Raw genomic sequence first — 15,531 nt, 5'->3', positions numbered from 1 at the left:
AAGAACATGGGCAGGATTATTGTAATAACTGGCAGTTTCATAAGAGTATATATTTAAAGGAGATGAATAAATGAGCAAATTAAGTTAATTTGAATATGCAGAAGATATTGAAAATAAATGTAAGGACCTGCAGAAAGAGGGGGAACGAAGTCAACTTTTGAAATGTTAAAATGACTGTAAAATGATTCTAGTTACAGGTAGGTACACGAAAGCTCACGAAAGCTCATACCAAAATAAAAACTTAGCTGGTCTTTAAGGTGCTACTGAAGGAATTTTTTTATTTTGTAAAATGATTGGAATGTATAAACCTGAAAATCATAAATTTTATATATATATGCACACATACGACTAACGATCTGACAGCAGTTCTTAAGTTGGTGAAATGTATAAAAATGAAAAGCATTATTATTATTATTAATTATATATTTATTTTTATTATTTATTCTTTATTATTAATAATTAATAATTAATAATAATAATAAAGAATGTTCCCCGCAGCCCCTGTGGCTCCGCCAGGAGCGCCCCCAACGCCCGCCCACCAGGCTCCACCCGCTCCCTGCCTTTCCTCTAGGGGCGCCCGAGAGCCCCCTTTCCCTCTGCCGGGAATCCCTCGGCAGCCGATAAAAGCGCTGATTGCGCGCAAGACGCGAGCGGAGTCGGCACGCCCGAACCTGCACCCGCCCCGCCCAGGGAAAAGCGCCGCGGGGGCGACCTGGGAGGCGGGGTGGGAGGGGCCAAGCGTGGGCACGTGACCCAGCCCCCCCCCCCGGGTCGCCGGCTATATTTTGGGGAAGCGAGCGAAAGCTGCCGAGTTCTGTGTCAGCGGCGCGTCGGTCTCTCCGGCTCCTTCACTTGGTTGAGGGCGGCGGCGCCTCCGGAGAACTTGGTAAGCTTAGCTCTTGGACCGCGGCCGTGTTTGCAGTTTGAGGGACCCCCCCTTTCCCTCCAGAGGGCCGCCGAGCCCCTCTTGGTCCCGCTGCGGGCGGGGCGGGGGGCGGCGAGAGAAGGAAGCGCCGCCGGGAATGGCTTCTTTCCCTTTCGGCGCCGGGTGGGAACCAGAAGGGGCCAAGCGTCTCTCTCGGTGGGCAATGTGTGTGTGTGGAGGCAAGTGAAAGGAGGAAGAGCTCCTTCTGGGGGGCGCTTGTCCCTCCCCTCCCTCCGCCTCTCTGGCGCCGCCCACGAGACTGGCAACAGGTAATCACAGAGGGAGCTCCTGGGCATGTGCAGAGTACGCTGTGGAGTCAGGCAGGGGGAGCATGCCTCCAGTGAGGGAAGAAGTTGGGAGGGACCCCCAGAGTCATCTAGTCCAACCCTGTCCTCCCTCTTTCGTCTTATTATTGAAGAAAACACACACACACTTTAATTAATTTATTTATTTTCCATTTAATATATACATACTCATCATCATTATCCACTATTAGAGCCTATTGACTTTCTTCCCTCCCGCCTCATGGCTTTCAAAATTAACCTTTATATCATTGCAATTTATACATTTTCCAATTCTAATTGCACTCATTACAGAATGACTCCAAATTTAATTTAATATAGAAAGATAGAAAATTTCTCATTAAAAGTCTTTAGGCAACCCTGCTAGTGATGTTAATTGCTTACAATAATCTTCCAAATATATAAATTTACTCCAATCCTTTTGGAATACTTGATCGTGCTGGTTTCAGATTTTTCCTGTCAGTTTTGCCGGTTCTGCAAAGTCCATCATCTTCATCTGCCACTCCTCTTTCATTGGTACTTCTTCTTGTTTCCATTTTTGGGCTAAAAGAATTCTTGCTGCAGTTGTTGCATACATAAACAATCTTTTATCTTCCCTTGGTATCTCTTCACCCACTAGACCCCATAAAAAGGCTTCTGTTTTTTTAACAAGTATTTTAAAACATTTTCTTTAACTCACTCTATATCATTTCCCAGAAAGCCTTTACCTCTTTACAAGTCCACCACATGTGGTGGAAGATAACTTCCCTTCCCTTACAATTCCAGCATTCATTGGTTCTTGTCTTGTACATTTTAGCCAATTTAGCTGGTGTTAAATACCATCTGTACATCATTTTCATAACATTTTCTTTTAAGTGCACTGCACACAGTGAAATTAATACAGCCATACCTCGTGTTGCGTCTGCTTCATGTTGCGTCTTTTCGTATTACGTCCTGTGGCAACCCAGAAGTATCGGAACGGGTTACTTCCGGGCTTCGCCGCTTGCACATGCGCAGAAGCGCTAAATCGTGCCCCACGCATGTTCTGGATGCAAATGCTTCAAGTTTCTGACGTGCCTCCGGGATGGATTACGTCCGCAACACGAGATTCTACTGCACCTTCCTTCCACAACCTTTCCCAAGATTCTAACTGAATATTATATCCAAAACCTTTAGCCCATTGTATCATCACCCCTTTGACCTGAAGACCATATGTTTAAAGAAGATTGGAAAATGTTTATTGAATATATAGGGGGAAATTGTGTACACTTGAAAACTTTGGCAGATTAAGATAAATCCAACAGTGTAAATAAGTTTTGATGGATGTAATAATGGAATACTGAATGGTTTACTTTATATAAAATAAGCAGGGATTTATGTTATGCAAAATGAACCATGGAAAGAGAAGAAGGGAAGTCACTGATATGTTAAGGTTGTTTAAAGGAACATTCTAAATTGTAAAACAGAAAATTCCACCAGCAGTTCATTCAATCCCAGGTCTTTCCTCCTCTGAGCTTAAAGCCGCTGGATGCTCTGCACGTGCCCAGGGGCTGTTTTGTCATGGTCAGTTGGCAGGCTGTCTTGACTCTTAGGGAGCATCTCTACCTAGGATTTGTTCGCTTTCCCCACCAAAGAGTAAAGTACGCCTTTGTGTGTAAGTGGGAGAGGCTGAATCCTGAAATCATCTTGGGTGCAAGGAGACTCATCATGGGTTTCAGATCCGTTGTTGCGCTTTCTAGCTCCTTGTCTTAAGAGGGGTGTTGCTCTTGTAGCTCTTAGTCCCCTAAGTAGCTGGTGGCATTCCTCACATGGGCAAACTTCACGATCTTGCAATATGATGCTGGAACGCCTGTTAGCAGCTACTGATCAACAGCTGGTACTTGAGCTCATTCTTGCCTGCTGTTGATAGAGATTCCTCATGGAAATAAACAGGAAAGAAAAAGGGCCAAGAGAAAGTCCTGTTGGGAAGGGGATGCAGCTTGGTCAGTAAGGGACTAACTAAGGAGTCTGTTCTCCTTGTTACGGTATCCTTTTGAGAGCAATTGGATAAAAAAATATATCTACCTGCGTATCAGTAAAAGCGCTGAAGATGCTTTGTTGTAATGGAAGCTGAAAATTCAGAAAGGAAGCTGCAGTAACCAAGGATACAAGGTACTGTATCCTTTTCAAGGCTACTTCTTGACCATCACTCATTGCTGTTGCTGTTTTCCTTGCAGGGACTTCAGACAAAGGCCTCATGCTGCCCATCCTGCTGCTGCTGTCTGTGCCCGTCCTCCACAGTGCCGTCTCAGGGAGCATTTCCTGCTATGACGACTCTGGGCAGCCTGTGGATTGGTGTGTGTCCATCGGACCTAATTGCTTTTATTACTCTGTTTTATTTTATGAGGTTTACGTACTACGCTTCTGCAAAGTTACTACCCTTCTGCAAGGTTTTCAGGGCACTTTAACCAACGAAATAAATAAATAAATAAATAAATAAAGGATTTTACACTCCTAACAAATTTGGGTGGGATATTAGAAAAGGGGATTGTAAATTAGGAATGTCTACCTAGTAACCATGGGGACCCAGGTGGCGCTGTGGGCTAAACCACTGAGCTGATCAGAAGGTCGGCGGTTCGAATGCCTGTGACGGGGTGAGCGCCCGTTGCTTGGTCCCAGCTCCTGCCAACCTAGCAGTTCGAAAGCACATCAAAATGCAAGTAGATAAATAGAACCGCCACAGCGGGAAGGTAAACGGCGTTTCCATGTGCTGCTCTGGTTTGCCAGAAGCGGCTTTGTCATGCTGGCCACATGACCTGGAAGCTATACGCCGGCTCCCTCGGCCAATAATGCAAGATGAGCGCGCAACCCCAGAGTCGGTCACGACTGGACCTAATGGTCAGGGGTCCCTTTACCTTTACCTTTACCTAGTAACCATGTTGCCTGAGTGTAAAGGGCAGACTTCTGTCCGCTGTGTGGCAAGATTTGTGATTTCTAATGGGCTTGGGTTTCAGGTTTATTGCCTACAAGCTGCCCAAACCCCATCACAGCCCCCCAGCAGAGGGCATGCGGTACATGTATCTAGACGGCCAGACCCAGGGCTGGGTACAAGGCAAAAGCCTGATGAACAGTACCGAAGGAGCCGTGGGACGGACTGTACATCAGCTGTACAAAGAGGCAGCCCGGAGACAGGTGAGTCTGAGAAAAGGAGGTGTGTGGCTGCTTTTGCAGTATCCCAAATGAGTAGGAGTGATAGGAAGGGTGACCTTGGTTGCGAAGGCTCAATTCTAGCCCAGAGCAAAACACTTTGCTCCGGGCAGACTGGTTCACTGTCCACTGGCAGACAGTCTCTGTTGGCTAGATTAGAGCCCAGGCTTTAAAAATGGCTTTCTTAATTTAAAAAGGAAGCTGACTTATACCTAGTGAGGCTGTTAGTCCATCTAGCTCAGTGCTGTCTGCAAAGACTAGCTGTTGGTCTCTGTAGTTTCAGGCAGGAGCCTTTCCTCATACTACCTGGAAATGCCAGAGATTGAAACTGGAACCTTTTGCATGCAAAACAAGATGCTCTGCTACTGAGCGATGGCCCTCCTCAAGCTCAGATTTATTTTGTGGCTCCTGCAATAAGTGCTGCATGATCTCCAAGGTCCACCTAAGGATCCTTTACAGCAGGGTGGTCCAATGCAGGGCCCAAGGGCCACATGCAGCCCTCAAGGCCTTTTTTAGCAGCCCTTGCCAACTCTGGAAGCCGCCTCCAGCCCCCCCTGCTGCCTCCCCTCATGCTGTCACGTAATGGAGGTGCTGGGCTTTGGGAAGAAGGCGTGAGGATCCTATATTTTGGGAAAGACCCCTTTACATTTGCCAGTAGTGCAACTATCTGGACTCCTTGTGCAGTTTGGCTGGTTCTTGAGTGCCCGGCCTAGAGGAGGGGCTAAAGTATTGGCTGCTTCAGTAAACTTGAGTGAAGGGGAAAGCTTGGAGAATAGACCAGTTCTCTAACCACCCTATCTTTCATTTCTCACCCAGGAGGAGAAAACAGCCTATGTGCTATACAACGATGAGCCTCCAAAGGAACTTGTCTCCGGTCTCAGTTATGAGCCTCCAGATGAGCTTTTCTCCAACCTCAATGGCCATACGAAAGGTAGACCCCCGCTTCTCCAAATGCATGCCAAGGAGCGCAGCAAATCTGTCTTTAAGTTGAAGATGGTTGAGAACTTCAGCTACTGGTTGTGCCTTATCGTCAACTTGTGTGGTGGCTGTAGATCATGACTTGGCCAGACCAGCCACCTGGGCACCTGGCACAACACTCTTGGAACTTCAGCACACCTGGGTTAAGTTTCAACCCCCACTTTTGTTTTTGTTTCCCGCGCTAGGAGTCATCCTGCTGGACAAAACACAGGGATTCTGGCTGCTTCACAGCACTCCTCATTTCCCGCCCAGTGCAGATGAGCAGTACGACTGGCCTCAGAGTGGCCTATCCTTTGGGCAGACCTTCCTGTGCATCACACTTCCCTATGGTCAATTCAAAGAGATTGGTAGGTGTAGGATATTGATACAGACGGAACACTGATACTGGGAGTCAGAACTTTGGGATTCTTTCCAGGCTTCTGGTAGGGAAGGGCTAGGGCTTCCCTATGATAGAATTTACAGGGGAATCTTATTTCATTGACATGTGTTTTGTATGAACCTGTATACAGCACCATAGGGACACGTGGTACTTTACAGCGTAGCCTAAGGCAGAAATTGGCCCCTGCCCCCTAAGAACTGTACTATTTGAGACTATCCCAAGCTTCGTGAAAATATGCCACAGGACAGGGAAAGTTAGGAGAAAAGGATCCAGTTCCACTCTGGCTGCTCTGCACCTGCACATGAACACTCCTTCCTTAGGGGCCAGGGGCCCTCTTCTGTCATCTGTGATCGAGTGGAACCAGAGCAAGGAACAGAATTGCTGCAGTTGGGCGTGGAAGGCTATCTGTTCTCAGCTAACTTTGCCGGATAGATCCCCAGCTGCATTGTTAGGGAAATCGGTCAACAAGACACTGTTTCTCCTGCCCCTGACAAGGCTGTGATGCAAGATGCAAGTGTATATGCCATGCCAGTCATTTTCAAGGAAAGATGGGGCAAGCTATCCCTCATCCCCCTCCCTGTCCTATGTTCCTTTGGTATGTAAGGTTTACATACACAGGAGTTTGCCCTTAAGCATGAAACATAGCCCAGGTAGATCTATTGGCTGGGATAGTCAACGGAGCCTGTAGCTGGCATATCTGATGCCACCCATGTAAATCTTGAGTGTCTTTATTAGGAGGTTTGTCAGCTGGGGGACAGCTCCTTTACAAGCCAGTGGCTCTGATGCGCCAGATTTTGTCTCTCTCTGCTGCAGGGAATCAGCTGCTCTACACTGAGCCTCTTGTCTATGATCATCACGTGGAAGGAACCTTTGCCCAGGACCTGCCTGCCTTGTTGAATGCTTCAGAGGGGCAACACATTGAGGAGCAGCCTTGGAACTCCAGTGTGGCCCTCAGATCTGTGGGGGGCAAGGAATTTATCAGCTTTGCAAAGTTTCGCTCCTTTGACGATGGTAGGTGATGAGATTGGACCGACTGAAAAGGGAAGTGATGGGAGATGTTGAGCAACACGTTAAAAAGAAGGGGGTTGGCAATATGTCCTCACAGTCATGTCAAGGCTCTTCTCATAAGAACTTTTCCTCAACCCAGATCTCTACTCAGGCTGGCTGGCCCAAGCTCTCGCCAGTAACCTCTACGTCCAGTTCTGGCTCAGGTCCAGAGGGATCCTGCCTTCCAATTGTTCCAGGCACTTCCGAGTCTACAATATGGAGGAAATATCCTTCCAGCATGCAGCCATTTCCTTTGCTTCCATGGTGGACCATTCCAAGTGGTGTGTGAGCACAGAGAGTGATCCTGGCTGGGCCTGCGTTGGGGACATGAACCGCAATCGTGCGGAGGAATACCGTGGGGGTGGCACCATCTGCTGTCGCGATGCAGCCGTCTGGAAGGCCTTCCGCTCTTTGGTACAGAAGTACACCGATTGTGACGGTGCTGGGCAACAGCCAGTTGCACGGACTGTGATCACCTGAGAAGCCTCAGCCATACTAGGCAAACCTGGCTCACCAAACTGGATAAGAGTGCCATGGGTGACTCCCAAGGGCTAAGCACCACCAACCTCATATTGTTCCCATGATCCCGTTTGCCCCTCCCAAGTTTTGGGTCCTCGTATATTCTGGTGCTGTCAACCATCCTTGCTCCTGTGAAATGGTCTCTGCCACTTCTTGGCTCCCCCAGTTTCCCACCTCCCACCCGATTCTGAAAATGACCCCTTGCCAAACTTGGGAACGAGATAGGCTTTGCTTTGGACTTCCCTCTCCTTCAGTGTCCTCAACATAACAGCACCTGCCACAGTTCTGGGGGCTGCACGGAGAAAATAACTGGACCATAGAAGTTAATTTGCTGCAGCAATGTACTTTTTGTATGTCTGTGCTTTGTATAAATACTTGATTCCAACAGCTGGTTGTTTGTTCAAGGAAAATGGATTGGGGGGGGGGGGTAGGAAAAAATGACACAAAACTGGTATCACAAGAGAGGCAAGGAAATGGGTGTGATTTTAAGAAAGGCTTGTAAATTGAGACAGAATGCTGGTTAATGGTCTCAAACAGACACCCCTGATGCTGTGAGATCAGTCAAGATAAGGAGCTATTTAAAAACAGCCGCAGTTAGAGGAATTTATTTAGCTGACAAAGCAAGATGAAAGCATCACACACACAAAGGGGTGTACCTTTTGCTTAATTTATTACTGTTTTGAAATCCAGTGACACACAGTTGCCACTGCCACCCTCTCCTCACCTGGTGGGCAGCTGGCCGTTCAACCTGTTTTCATAAAATACAGTACTAGGAAGTGGACTGCTACGCACATGCACCCACAGGTTAAAACTACAGTGATTCAATACTGCAACTGAAAATAGTACTGCCATAAAAAGAAAAATATATATATATCAAGTGTTCCCCAATTCATAATTCTTTTTAAAACAGTTAATGCTGTTACAAATGCTACTGATGTAAGGACAAGGCAAGACACAAACAAGTCCTACATCTTCACTGCAGTATAAATATGGAAGAGTTTTATACAGTTTGCCCACATCCGACACTACGTTTCTTGCTACCCGTTGCAGCTAAGGGAATACAGCATCTCTGCTTTGGAAAGACGGATGCTTTGAGGTCTGCACCATGGAATGTCTCTTAATCATCTTCGGTGCCACTTCCTGAGCGATCCTGAAGAAGAAAGAAAAATAATATTTGTCACTCTTTTTAAGGAATTTTTTATGCAGGGTGCCCTCCCCCTTTATCTTCACAGCAGCCAGAGATAGATTAGACTGGATTAGATAGATACTGGCCTAAAGTCACCCAGGAAATTTCATGGACAAGTAGCGGCCCCTGGCTCTGACTCAGCATTTTGTCCACTACTCCAAACCCAAGAGGATGGATCATGAGCAGTGGGACCCACTTCTGTGCTTGCCTCAACTGTAAAGGGACTTGTCTTTACTTCCTTTCTTTGCCCCTTTCCCTTCACTGGAATTGCACAAATTTGTCCTTGAAGACTCCTTTGAGAACCACTGGCAACAGTGTGAGGGGAATGACATCCTGCAGTTACCTCTTCTTGCTCTTCCTCGCTATCATCATCACTAACTACAGGTTTGGCCCGTGACCCACGGCTGGTGCGCCTGCGTCCTTTCATCCGGTCTTGTGCTTTCTCCTTTCTGCCCAGTTTAATCTTCACTTTGACAGAACGAGCTGAGGGGAAAGAGAAAAATGTAAGATTGGCAAGGCCACAACAGGATAGGATCAGCCTTCACGCTCTCTCTCACTCCCCATCTCATCGTGAGCAAAGAACACAGGAATGGAAATGTAATAGCATCCATGACGAGGCTTCATCATTATATAGCCTGATTCCCTTTATGCCACCTGTACTTCATTGCCTTTTTAATCAAGCAGCAATAGTTTCACCTCCACCTGGTTCTGAGCAATGACTGTAAGGCTCTGCATCTGCACACTAAAAACCCATATGGTTTTTTCCCCTCAAGGAAAATCAAGAAGTTTCCAAGGATAGAGAAAACAGTAGCAGCACAAAGGTTTCCCCTATATGATGCTCTGAGTGTACATAGACCATGAGACCGTGACTCAATCCAATACCAGTTTTGCTGACTTTCTGGTTCCTCCTTTCAGGTATTTTCTTTTAGTCAGCATAACAAACTTCCAACAGTCCTCTTACTAAAATGCATAAACATACTTTTTACAAAAGAAACCTAAGCAAGCAAGTACACACATTCAGATTCAGATCCTTCCTCTTCTCCTTCTTCCTCTTCTTCGCTCTCTTCGCCTTCACTGTCTTCCTCTTTCTCAATTTTCTGCCTCACACTGGTGAAGACAGACTGCAACACAATCGAGTCTTCATAAATCTGCAAGGAACATGCAAATCACATTTTAGGGTAAAATCCTAGCTCCACAAAACTAGTTCACATGTTTACTATCATGCTACACTGTCACAATGCTTTTGCTCGAAGAGAAATCTTTTCAGGGCTCATGCTGAAAGTGCTTCTGAGTGTTCAAGGCACTCCATATTATACACACCACTGAAGTCTCAGAAAACCTCATGATGCAGCAAATAACAATTCTATGCAACCTCAGAACTTGCTTCATACACAGCCAACACACCATGGTTCCGTAAAAGAATCATAACCCCTGTGATAACTGGGATGACACAACAGCAGCTACTTGTTCTAAGGGTAAGCAGCCGGCAATCGGGTTTTGACAATTCCAGTTCCAAGACGAGGACTCAAGGGAGAGAAATGCAGTGAACCTTCCTTTGCATGGACAGGGACATTCATATGACAGCCGCAACTGCCTTACCAGAGAGCCTTCAAGGTTGAAAGTCTGTGCGTTCTGACACAGGAGCATGACATCCTTCTCCAGATCGTTCAAGCTGCGGTACTTGTGGTTCCGGATGCGCTCCTGAAAAGGAAAGGGAACAAAAGGGACAGGTTCCAGGTCATGTTTGCTCAGTAGTCATCAGTATTTAAATAGGTTCTACTTTGTCTCCTTAGATACTGTGCTTTCTATCTGTCCGCGTGAACATACAGCTCCGCCTCGCAGCAGTTAAACAAGGGAAAAGAATGAACGTTATGAGAGTAAAAACAACTGCCCGCCGCATTAAACCATGTACAGCCAATTAAGATAAAAAGGGGTGGCAAAGCAGAAAGAAACTAAACACATCCTACTCAGCTTAGGGCTCAATTGCTCTTCCTAGGATTCAGCTGCAAATAAAACGTTTTAAATATGTTGTAAAGTGCAATATACAAACGTGACACTAGATGGCGACAGTGAGCTATGCAAAAATTCAATGTATTTTTTTAAACGTTCTTTTAAAAAAGCATTTTCACAGCATTTTTTATATTCCACCCTAGAAAGAGCCAGTCCTTCAGTGAAGTCTGTAAAGGTTACTAGCCCACAAACATTCCTACTAGCCTGCTCAACCCATATTTTCCCATGCTGGTTATTTGTGGCACAATAACAGCTTAAAGGAGGGAGACAACAGTAGATGTACACAATTGGGTGGCACAGTTAACAGCTTAAATTCACAAATGCTTTTCATGCTTAGTTATCTGGAGGCAGTCCTTTATTGTTTATATGTCTGATAAGGTAACCTAACAAGAGTTCATGATAGTTGTGTTCATGATAGAGTGAGAGACATTCCAAAGTATTCCTTCCATCATTTACGCTGAACCCAATTTGAAACAGATATCATCTATTCCAGAAAGCTAAGTGGAAAGCCCCTTAAAATGCTCATGTACACAACACAAGTCCCAGCAAAACCAACCAGCCACTTACACATTAGCAACTATCAAATAATATGCTTCTGAGCCAAAATAGGTGCATTTACTGGCAAACCAGCACTGGCCTCATCTATAAATACAGGATATCTAAAACTATAAGTGAATTTAGTGATATATTTATACCCCACTTATTATTATTATTTATTTTCAAAACTTTCCATACTGGCAGCATTAAGAAAATATTGTGGTGGTGTACAGCATAAAATCAATAATAAAATTACAGTCATAAAACTATATATGTTGCTAAACAGGAGATAAATTTAATACACCAGCATAGCTGGATCACACTTCAGGTAACATTATTGAAGTTGCAATGAAATAAAATACAATGAAATAAACTAATATGTTAAAATAAGGTCCACGCAGCATCCAACCGAACAGATCAACACAAGATGTAGAGCAAAAATTTATCACTGCACTTCTGCTGGAACTGCAAGAGCTGTATGCACTGTTCTTACAAGCCTACCAGAAAGTGTTCCTACAAATAATGCAGAAAAACCCTGGGTCTCCCCACTGTGGATGTTGCTACATATCTGGCACAACTGTATTGCACTGGCCTATTCCTGTTCATTTGCCTTTGTTGTGGTGAATGGTATTAACTACAGTCATACCTCGGGTTACAGATGCTTCGGGTTGTGCGCCGAACCCCGAAGTACTTGAACGGGTTACTTCTGGGTTTTGGCGCATACGCAGAAGACTAAATCACGCTTTGCGCATGCGCAGAAGTGCTGAATCATGACCCCCCCCCCGTGCGCAGATGCGGCACTGCGGGTTGCGAACGCTGCGGGTTGCGAATATGCCTCCTGCACGGATCATGTTCGCAACCGAGCGGCCACTGTACAGCACTTCAACACTTTGTAAACTGGACTTTCAAAACCCAGGGAGAAAAAATGAGCTATTCCTGTGATCAATTAGAGATGGCATTGCTTTTCCATAGTTGGCAACTACAGCATGGAAACTCAGCTTTAACAGGCCATGAAAAATCCCTAGAATAGCCCTGCAGTGATGGGATCAGGTGCTGTTTGCCATAATCTTATTTACTTACTTACTTACTTACTTACTTACTTACTTACTTACTTACTTACTTACTTACTTACTTATACCCTCCCCATCTGGATGGGTTTCCCCAGCCACCCTGGGCTGCTCCCAACAGAATACTAAAAACACGATCAAACATTCAAAACTTCCCTAAACAGGGCTGCCTTCAGATGTGTTCTAAAAGTCAGATAGTTTATTTCATCTGATGGGAAGGTGAGCTTCTTTCCTGGAGTCCACTATCATCTTGTGTGAGCAATAAATTGTACTGCTGACATAAAATGATGGATCTCATGCCCTAATCATGATGGCCAGCAGGAACATTTTCCAACTACCTTACATTGTTGGTAGTATTAGAATTTTGGAAATATGAGAACATAAAGGTGACTGTTGTGCTGCTACAATGAGGCAAGAATAATTACCTTTATTTTCTTGAAGTCCACTGGTTTGCGGATGAGTTCATAGTACTCTGGAAGCTCCTTGCGAGAAGGAAGTTGGATGAAGACTTCACTAAGCTGGCGTCCACTGCTGCTACAAGACAAGATAAAGGAAAATGATTAAAAAGAGGTCTGCTTCCCTCTGAATAGTCCTGCTCATAGTCTCCATGGGTCTTCAATAGCCATGAAGTACCAATAGCAAAATACAAAGACGACTTTTCTTACCAATAGTGAAGTGTTCCGTATTTAATAAAGCAACCCATCAATGGCTTGCACAATATGTCACACCCTCACAAGTTAATCACTTTGTTGACTTAGGAATGTGAACACCAGCAACCAGTGGATAAGTACCAACTCTGTTTAGCCTTTCCAAATACGGAAAAATCAGTGTGGGTGGTTCAGGCTTGAGGTCCTGAATAAAAGTTGTCAGGATGGATCTCAAGTGACAAGAAGGAAATGAGCATCCTGTTGCATGATGAATATGAGCCAAGGTTGGAGGCTTAATATTTCCCTCTCCACTTAAGCAAAAATAATCTGATGCAAGGATAGCTCATTGCCTGGCCCCCTGGATCACCAGCAGCCTTCAAATCACTCAGTAATTGATCTAGCCAACTCAAGTGTATTTAAGAGGATCAAGGTAGACAAGTGGAACAAATGACAAAATGTTGCCGTTTGTAATGCTCATGATCATTGTTCCAGACAACCAGCCAGGCCTTCTTCCAGGATATTCCATTGCATTCCCTGTCCCCAAGCAATCAGCATTCTCTGCCCACTTCAGCACACACAATCATCACTGGTGGGTTTTTTTCGTTTTTTGTCTGCTTGGCCTTTTTAACTCCCGAAAGGTTCTCTGTACTTCTGCAGTTCTGAGCATGCTGGTATCTTCCCTTTCGTTTGTGGATGGTGCCATTTTGGATACAAAAACAGCGGCACTCAACCACAAACATCGGAAATGGAGAGAAATGATGGCAACTGATAAAGAGGTAATATTGAGATGATTTGTTAGTTCCTGATTTTAATTCTGATGCATATGCATGGCTAGAAATTAACCCACATTTGTGTCTTTCAATATTTGAATCAACCCACTGCCATCATCCAGAAGAAGGACATATCTACCCACCAACTGCAGTCTGGATTCTCCACGATGGTGAAAATAAAATGCAAATTATGTAAATCACATGTGCCTAATTCACAGTGTCCTTTTAACTCCTCTTCTGTTACCTGTCCTTATATTTAATCACAGCGTCAACTATCTTCTTCATTTTCTTGGTGAGGTTGGGTGGATTTGGCGAAAGCTTCTCAGCCGGGGGCCTCCCACGCTTCTTCTGCTTCTTGCTGTCATCGTCTTTATCCCGGCTGCGAGTGCTGGTGGTTGGCGTGGATGAGCTGACATCCACATCCCTCTTGCGCTTGCGGGAAGATTTCTTCTGGCGCACCTCCTCTTCTATCTCCTCCAGCGTTCCCTCCTCTATGGCCTGCGGACAGGGAACAGCTCAGTCAGCCGGGTAAAATGAACAGCAGGCATGAAGACACCACACCGTGAAATGATCAAACACAGACAGACATTCACACAAACATCCAAGCAATCTAGCACAGTGAGGAATGGGATGTCTGCATGGGCCGCTTCCCAAAAGACACTTATTTCCCGGGTTTAACCAGTAAAGGATAATGGAAGGCTGCAACTCTGTAGCGGTGGGAAAGGAAAGATGGTTCTCTTACCTATGAGCTTTTCTTCTCATGTTAAACAGGGCCGGCAGGCTGGGACTCTGCAGAGGAATCTGTCGTGACAATGCAGAGGAGGGTGCGGGGATGCCCCTTCCTGCCAGCTCAGTTGCAAATTCTTCCAAAGCTGCAAAGAGACCCGCGGCTACTAACCACCAGTTAACAATACACATTGACGCTTCAGATTGCACAGGAGAGGAATAGAGGCCGGCAAACTGCAGGCCATGTATAACAGAAGTAGGAAAACTCAGAAGTAAAAAAATGGCCCATCTTTCCTTTTTCTTTAGTCATACATGGCTGGAGGCTCTCGTCCAAAGCAAATCAACCTCAAGGTTGCAACTCAGGCACTATCCATAAACACCTGCAAACTGGAACAGGACTTTTAAGAGGAGAATGGCCTGCCAACAAGGTTCTAGTTGCAATTCGTTTAAATGGCACCGACACCCTGGCCGCAACCCATTTTGGTTCCTAGCCTCTCCACACACTAAATACCCACCTTTTCAATTATGGTGAATAGTAAGTTGTGGAATATGTGCTGTAGGCGCTATTGTCAGTTGCTGAGGAACAGAGACCTGGAGTCTGCATGTGTCTTATTGACTGTGGTCAATTTGGTGAACAGAGAGAGAACAAGTGTGATGGAGGCAGACGGCTCTTCAATGACTGTAAAGAAAAAGACTGGAGCCTAAGAAATTGCCCTGACTCTTCCTTCTATAGAAACTTGGGCCTCTGGGGGGCACCACCCACTGTATCTGCCACTTTCAAATTCCCCGCTCAACCTCACTTTCCCCCAACTATGGAGATTCCTCGCCTTCTTGTAATGGTCTTCTTTAGTCACACACCAGGTGCTGTACCTCAGCACTGGCCAACACATGAAACACCATGGAAGGCTCAGGTGCACACATCTCTCTCAGAACTGGTGTCAAAAGAAAAGGGGCCCCAGAAATGCTGCTTTCTATTCATCCTTTTCCAAAGTCTGTAGGTCTTACTGTCTGTCTCAGAGCAAGACACCTCCAGAGGAAGGAGGGTGGGGCAAAATCACTCAAGGAACTATGAATACACGTAGTTTCTATGTTTTTGTTGGGGCCTCTGCTTTGTGATCAATTAGTACCTACCAGGAAGAGAAGTCCAGAACATTAGCTGTGAGACACTGCTATGCCTCTTCAAGAGAGAACAACAAAACACATAGTAATGGGCTGAAGACCTTGCTAGATTCCTGCCAAAGATTCTGATTGGGCTCTAGTGGAAGGCACCATT

The 15,531-nt window shown here is 45.5% G+C and overlaps 2 protein-coding genes across 17 annotated transcripts in view; one reads left to right on the top strand and one right to left on the bottom strand.

The window, feature by feature from the left end:
* The first annotated feature begins 809 nt into the window (after window positions 1-809).
* DNASE2 (deoxyribonuclease 2, lysosomal) lies at window positions 810-7,702 on the top strand. Its single transcript, XM_035140596.3, has 7 exons — window positions 810-886; window positions 3,423-3,540; window positions 4,200-4,377; window positions 5,209-5,323; window positions 5,556-5,717; window positions 6,563-6,760; window positions 6,897-7,702. Exons 2-7 carry the CDS (start codon window positions 3,443-3,445, stop codon window positions 7,274-7,276), a joined length of 1,131 nt encoding a protein of 376 aa, XP_034996487.1. The 5' UTR covers window positions 810-886; window positions 3,423-3,442; the 3' UTR covers window positions 7,277-7,702.
* Window positions 7,703-7,968: 266 nt separating this feature from the next.
* Window positions 7,969-15,531, bottom strand: part of SMARCA4 (SWI/SNF related BAF chromatin remodeling complex subunit ATPase 4) — a 63,416-nt gene continuing 55,853 nt past the window's right edge. For 8 of the 16 annotated variants that reach the window (XM_035140587.3, XM_035140590.3, XM_035140591.3 and 5 more), the window contains 6 exons: window positions 13,777-14,030; window positions 12,541-12,649; window positions 10,101-10,202; window positions 9,517-9,649; window positions 8,845-8,984; window positions 7,969-8,465 (listed from right to left, as the gene is read on the bottom strand). In XM_035140587.3, the coding sequence (XP_034996478.1) occupies window positions 8,433-8,465; window positions 8,845-8,984; window positions 9,517-9,649; window positions 10,101-10,202; window positions 12,541-12,649; window positions 13,777-14,030 (771 nt within the window). In that variant the 3' untranslated portion in view covers window positions 7,969-8,432. Of the gene's footprint in view, window positions 8,466-8,844; window positions 8,985-9,516; window positions 9,650-10,100; window positions 10,203-12,540; window positions 12,650-13,776; window positions 14,031-14,274; window positions 14,405-15,531 lie in introns of all 16 variants that reach the window. The other 8 variants (XM_035140592.3, XM_035140594.3, XM_060269027.2 and 5 more) reach the window with 3 other exon arrangements.

Source organism: Zootoca vivipara, chromosome 15, assembly GCF_965207765.1.
Source record: "Zootoca vivipara chromosome 15, rZooViv2.hap1.1, whole genome shotgun sequence".
Taxonomy (NCBI): Eukaryota; Metazoa; Chordata; class Lepidosauria; order Squamata; family Lacertidae; genus Zootoca; species Zootoca vivipara.
This window is presented reverse-complemented; position numbering and strand designations above follow the sequence as displayed.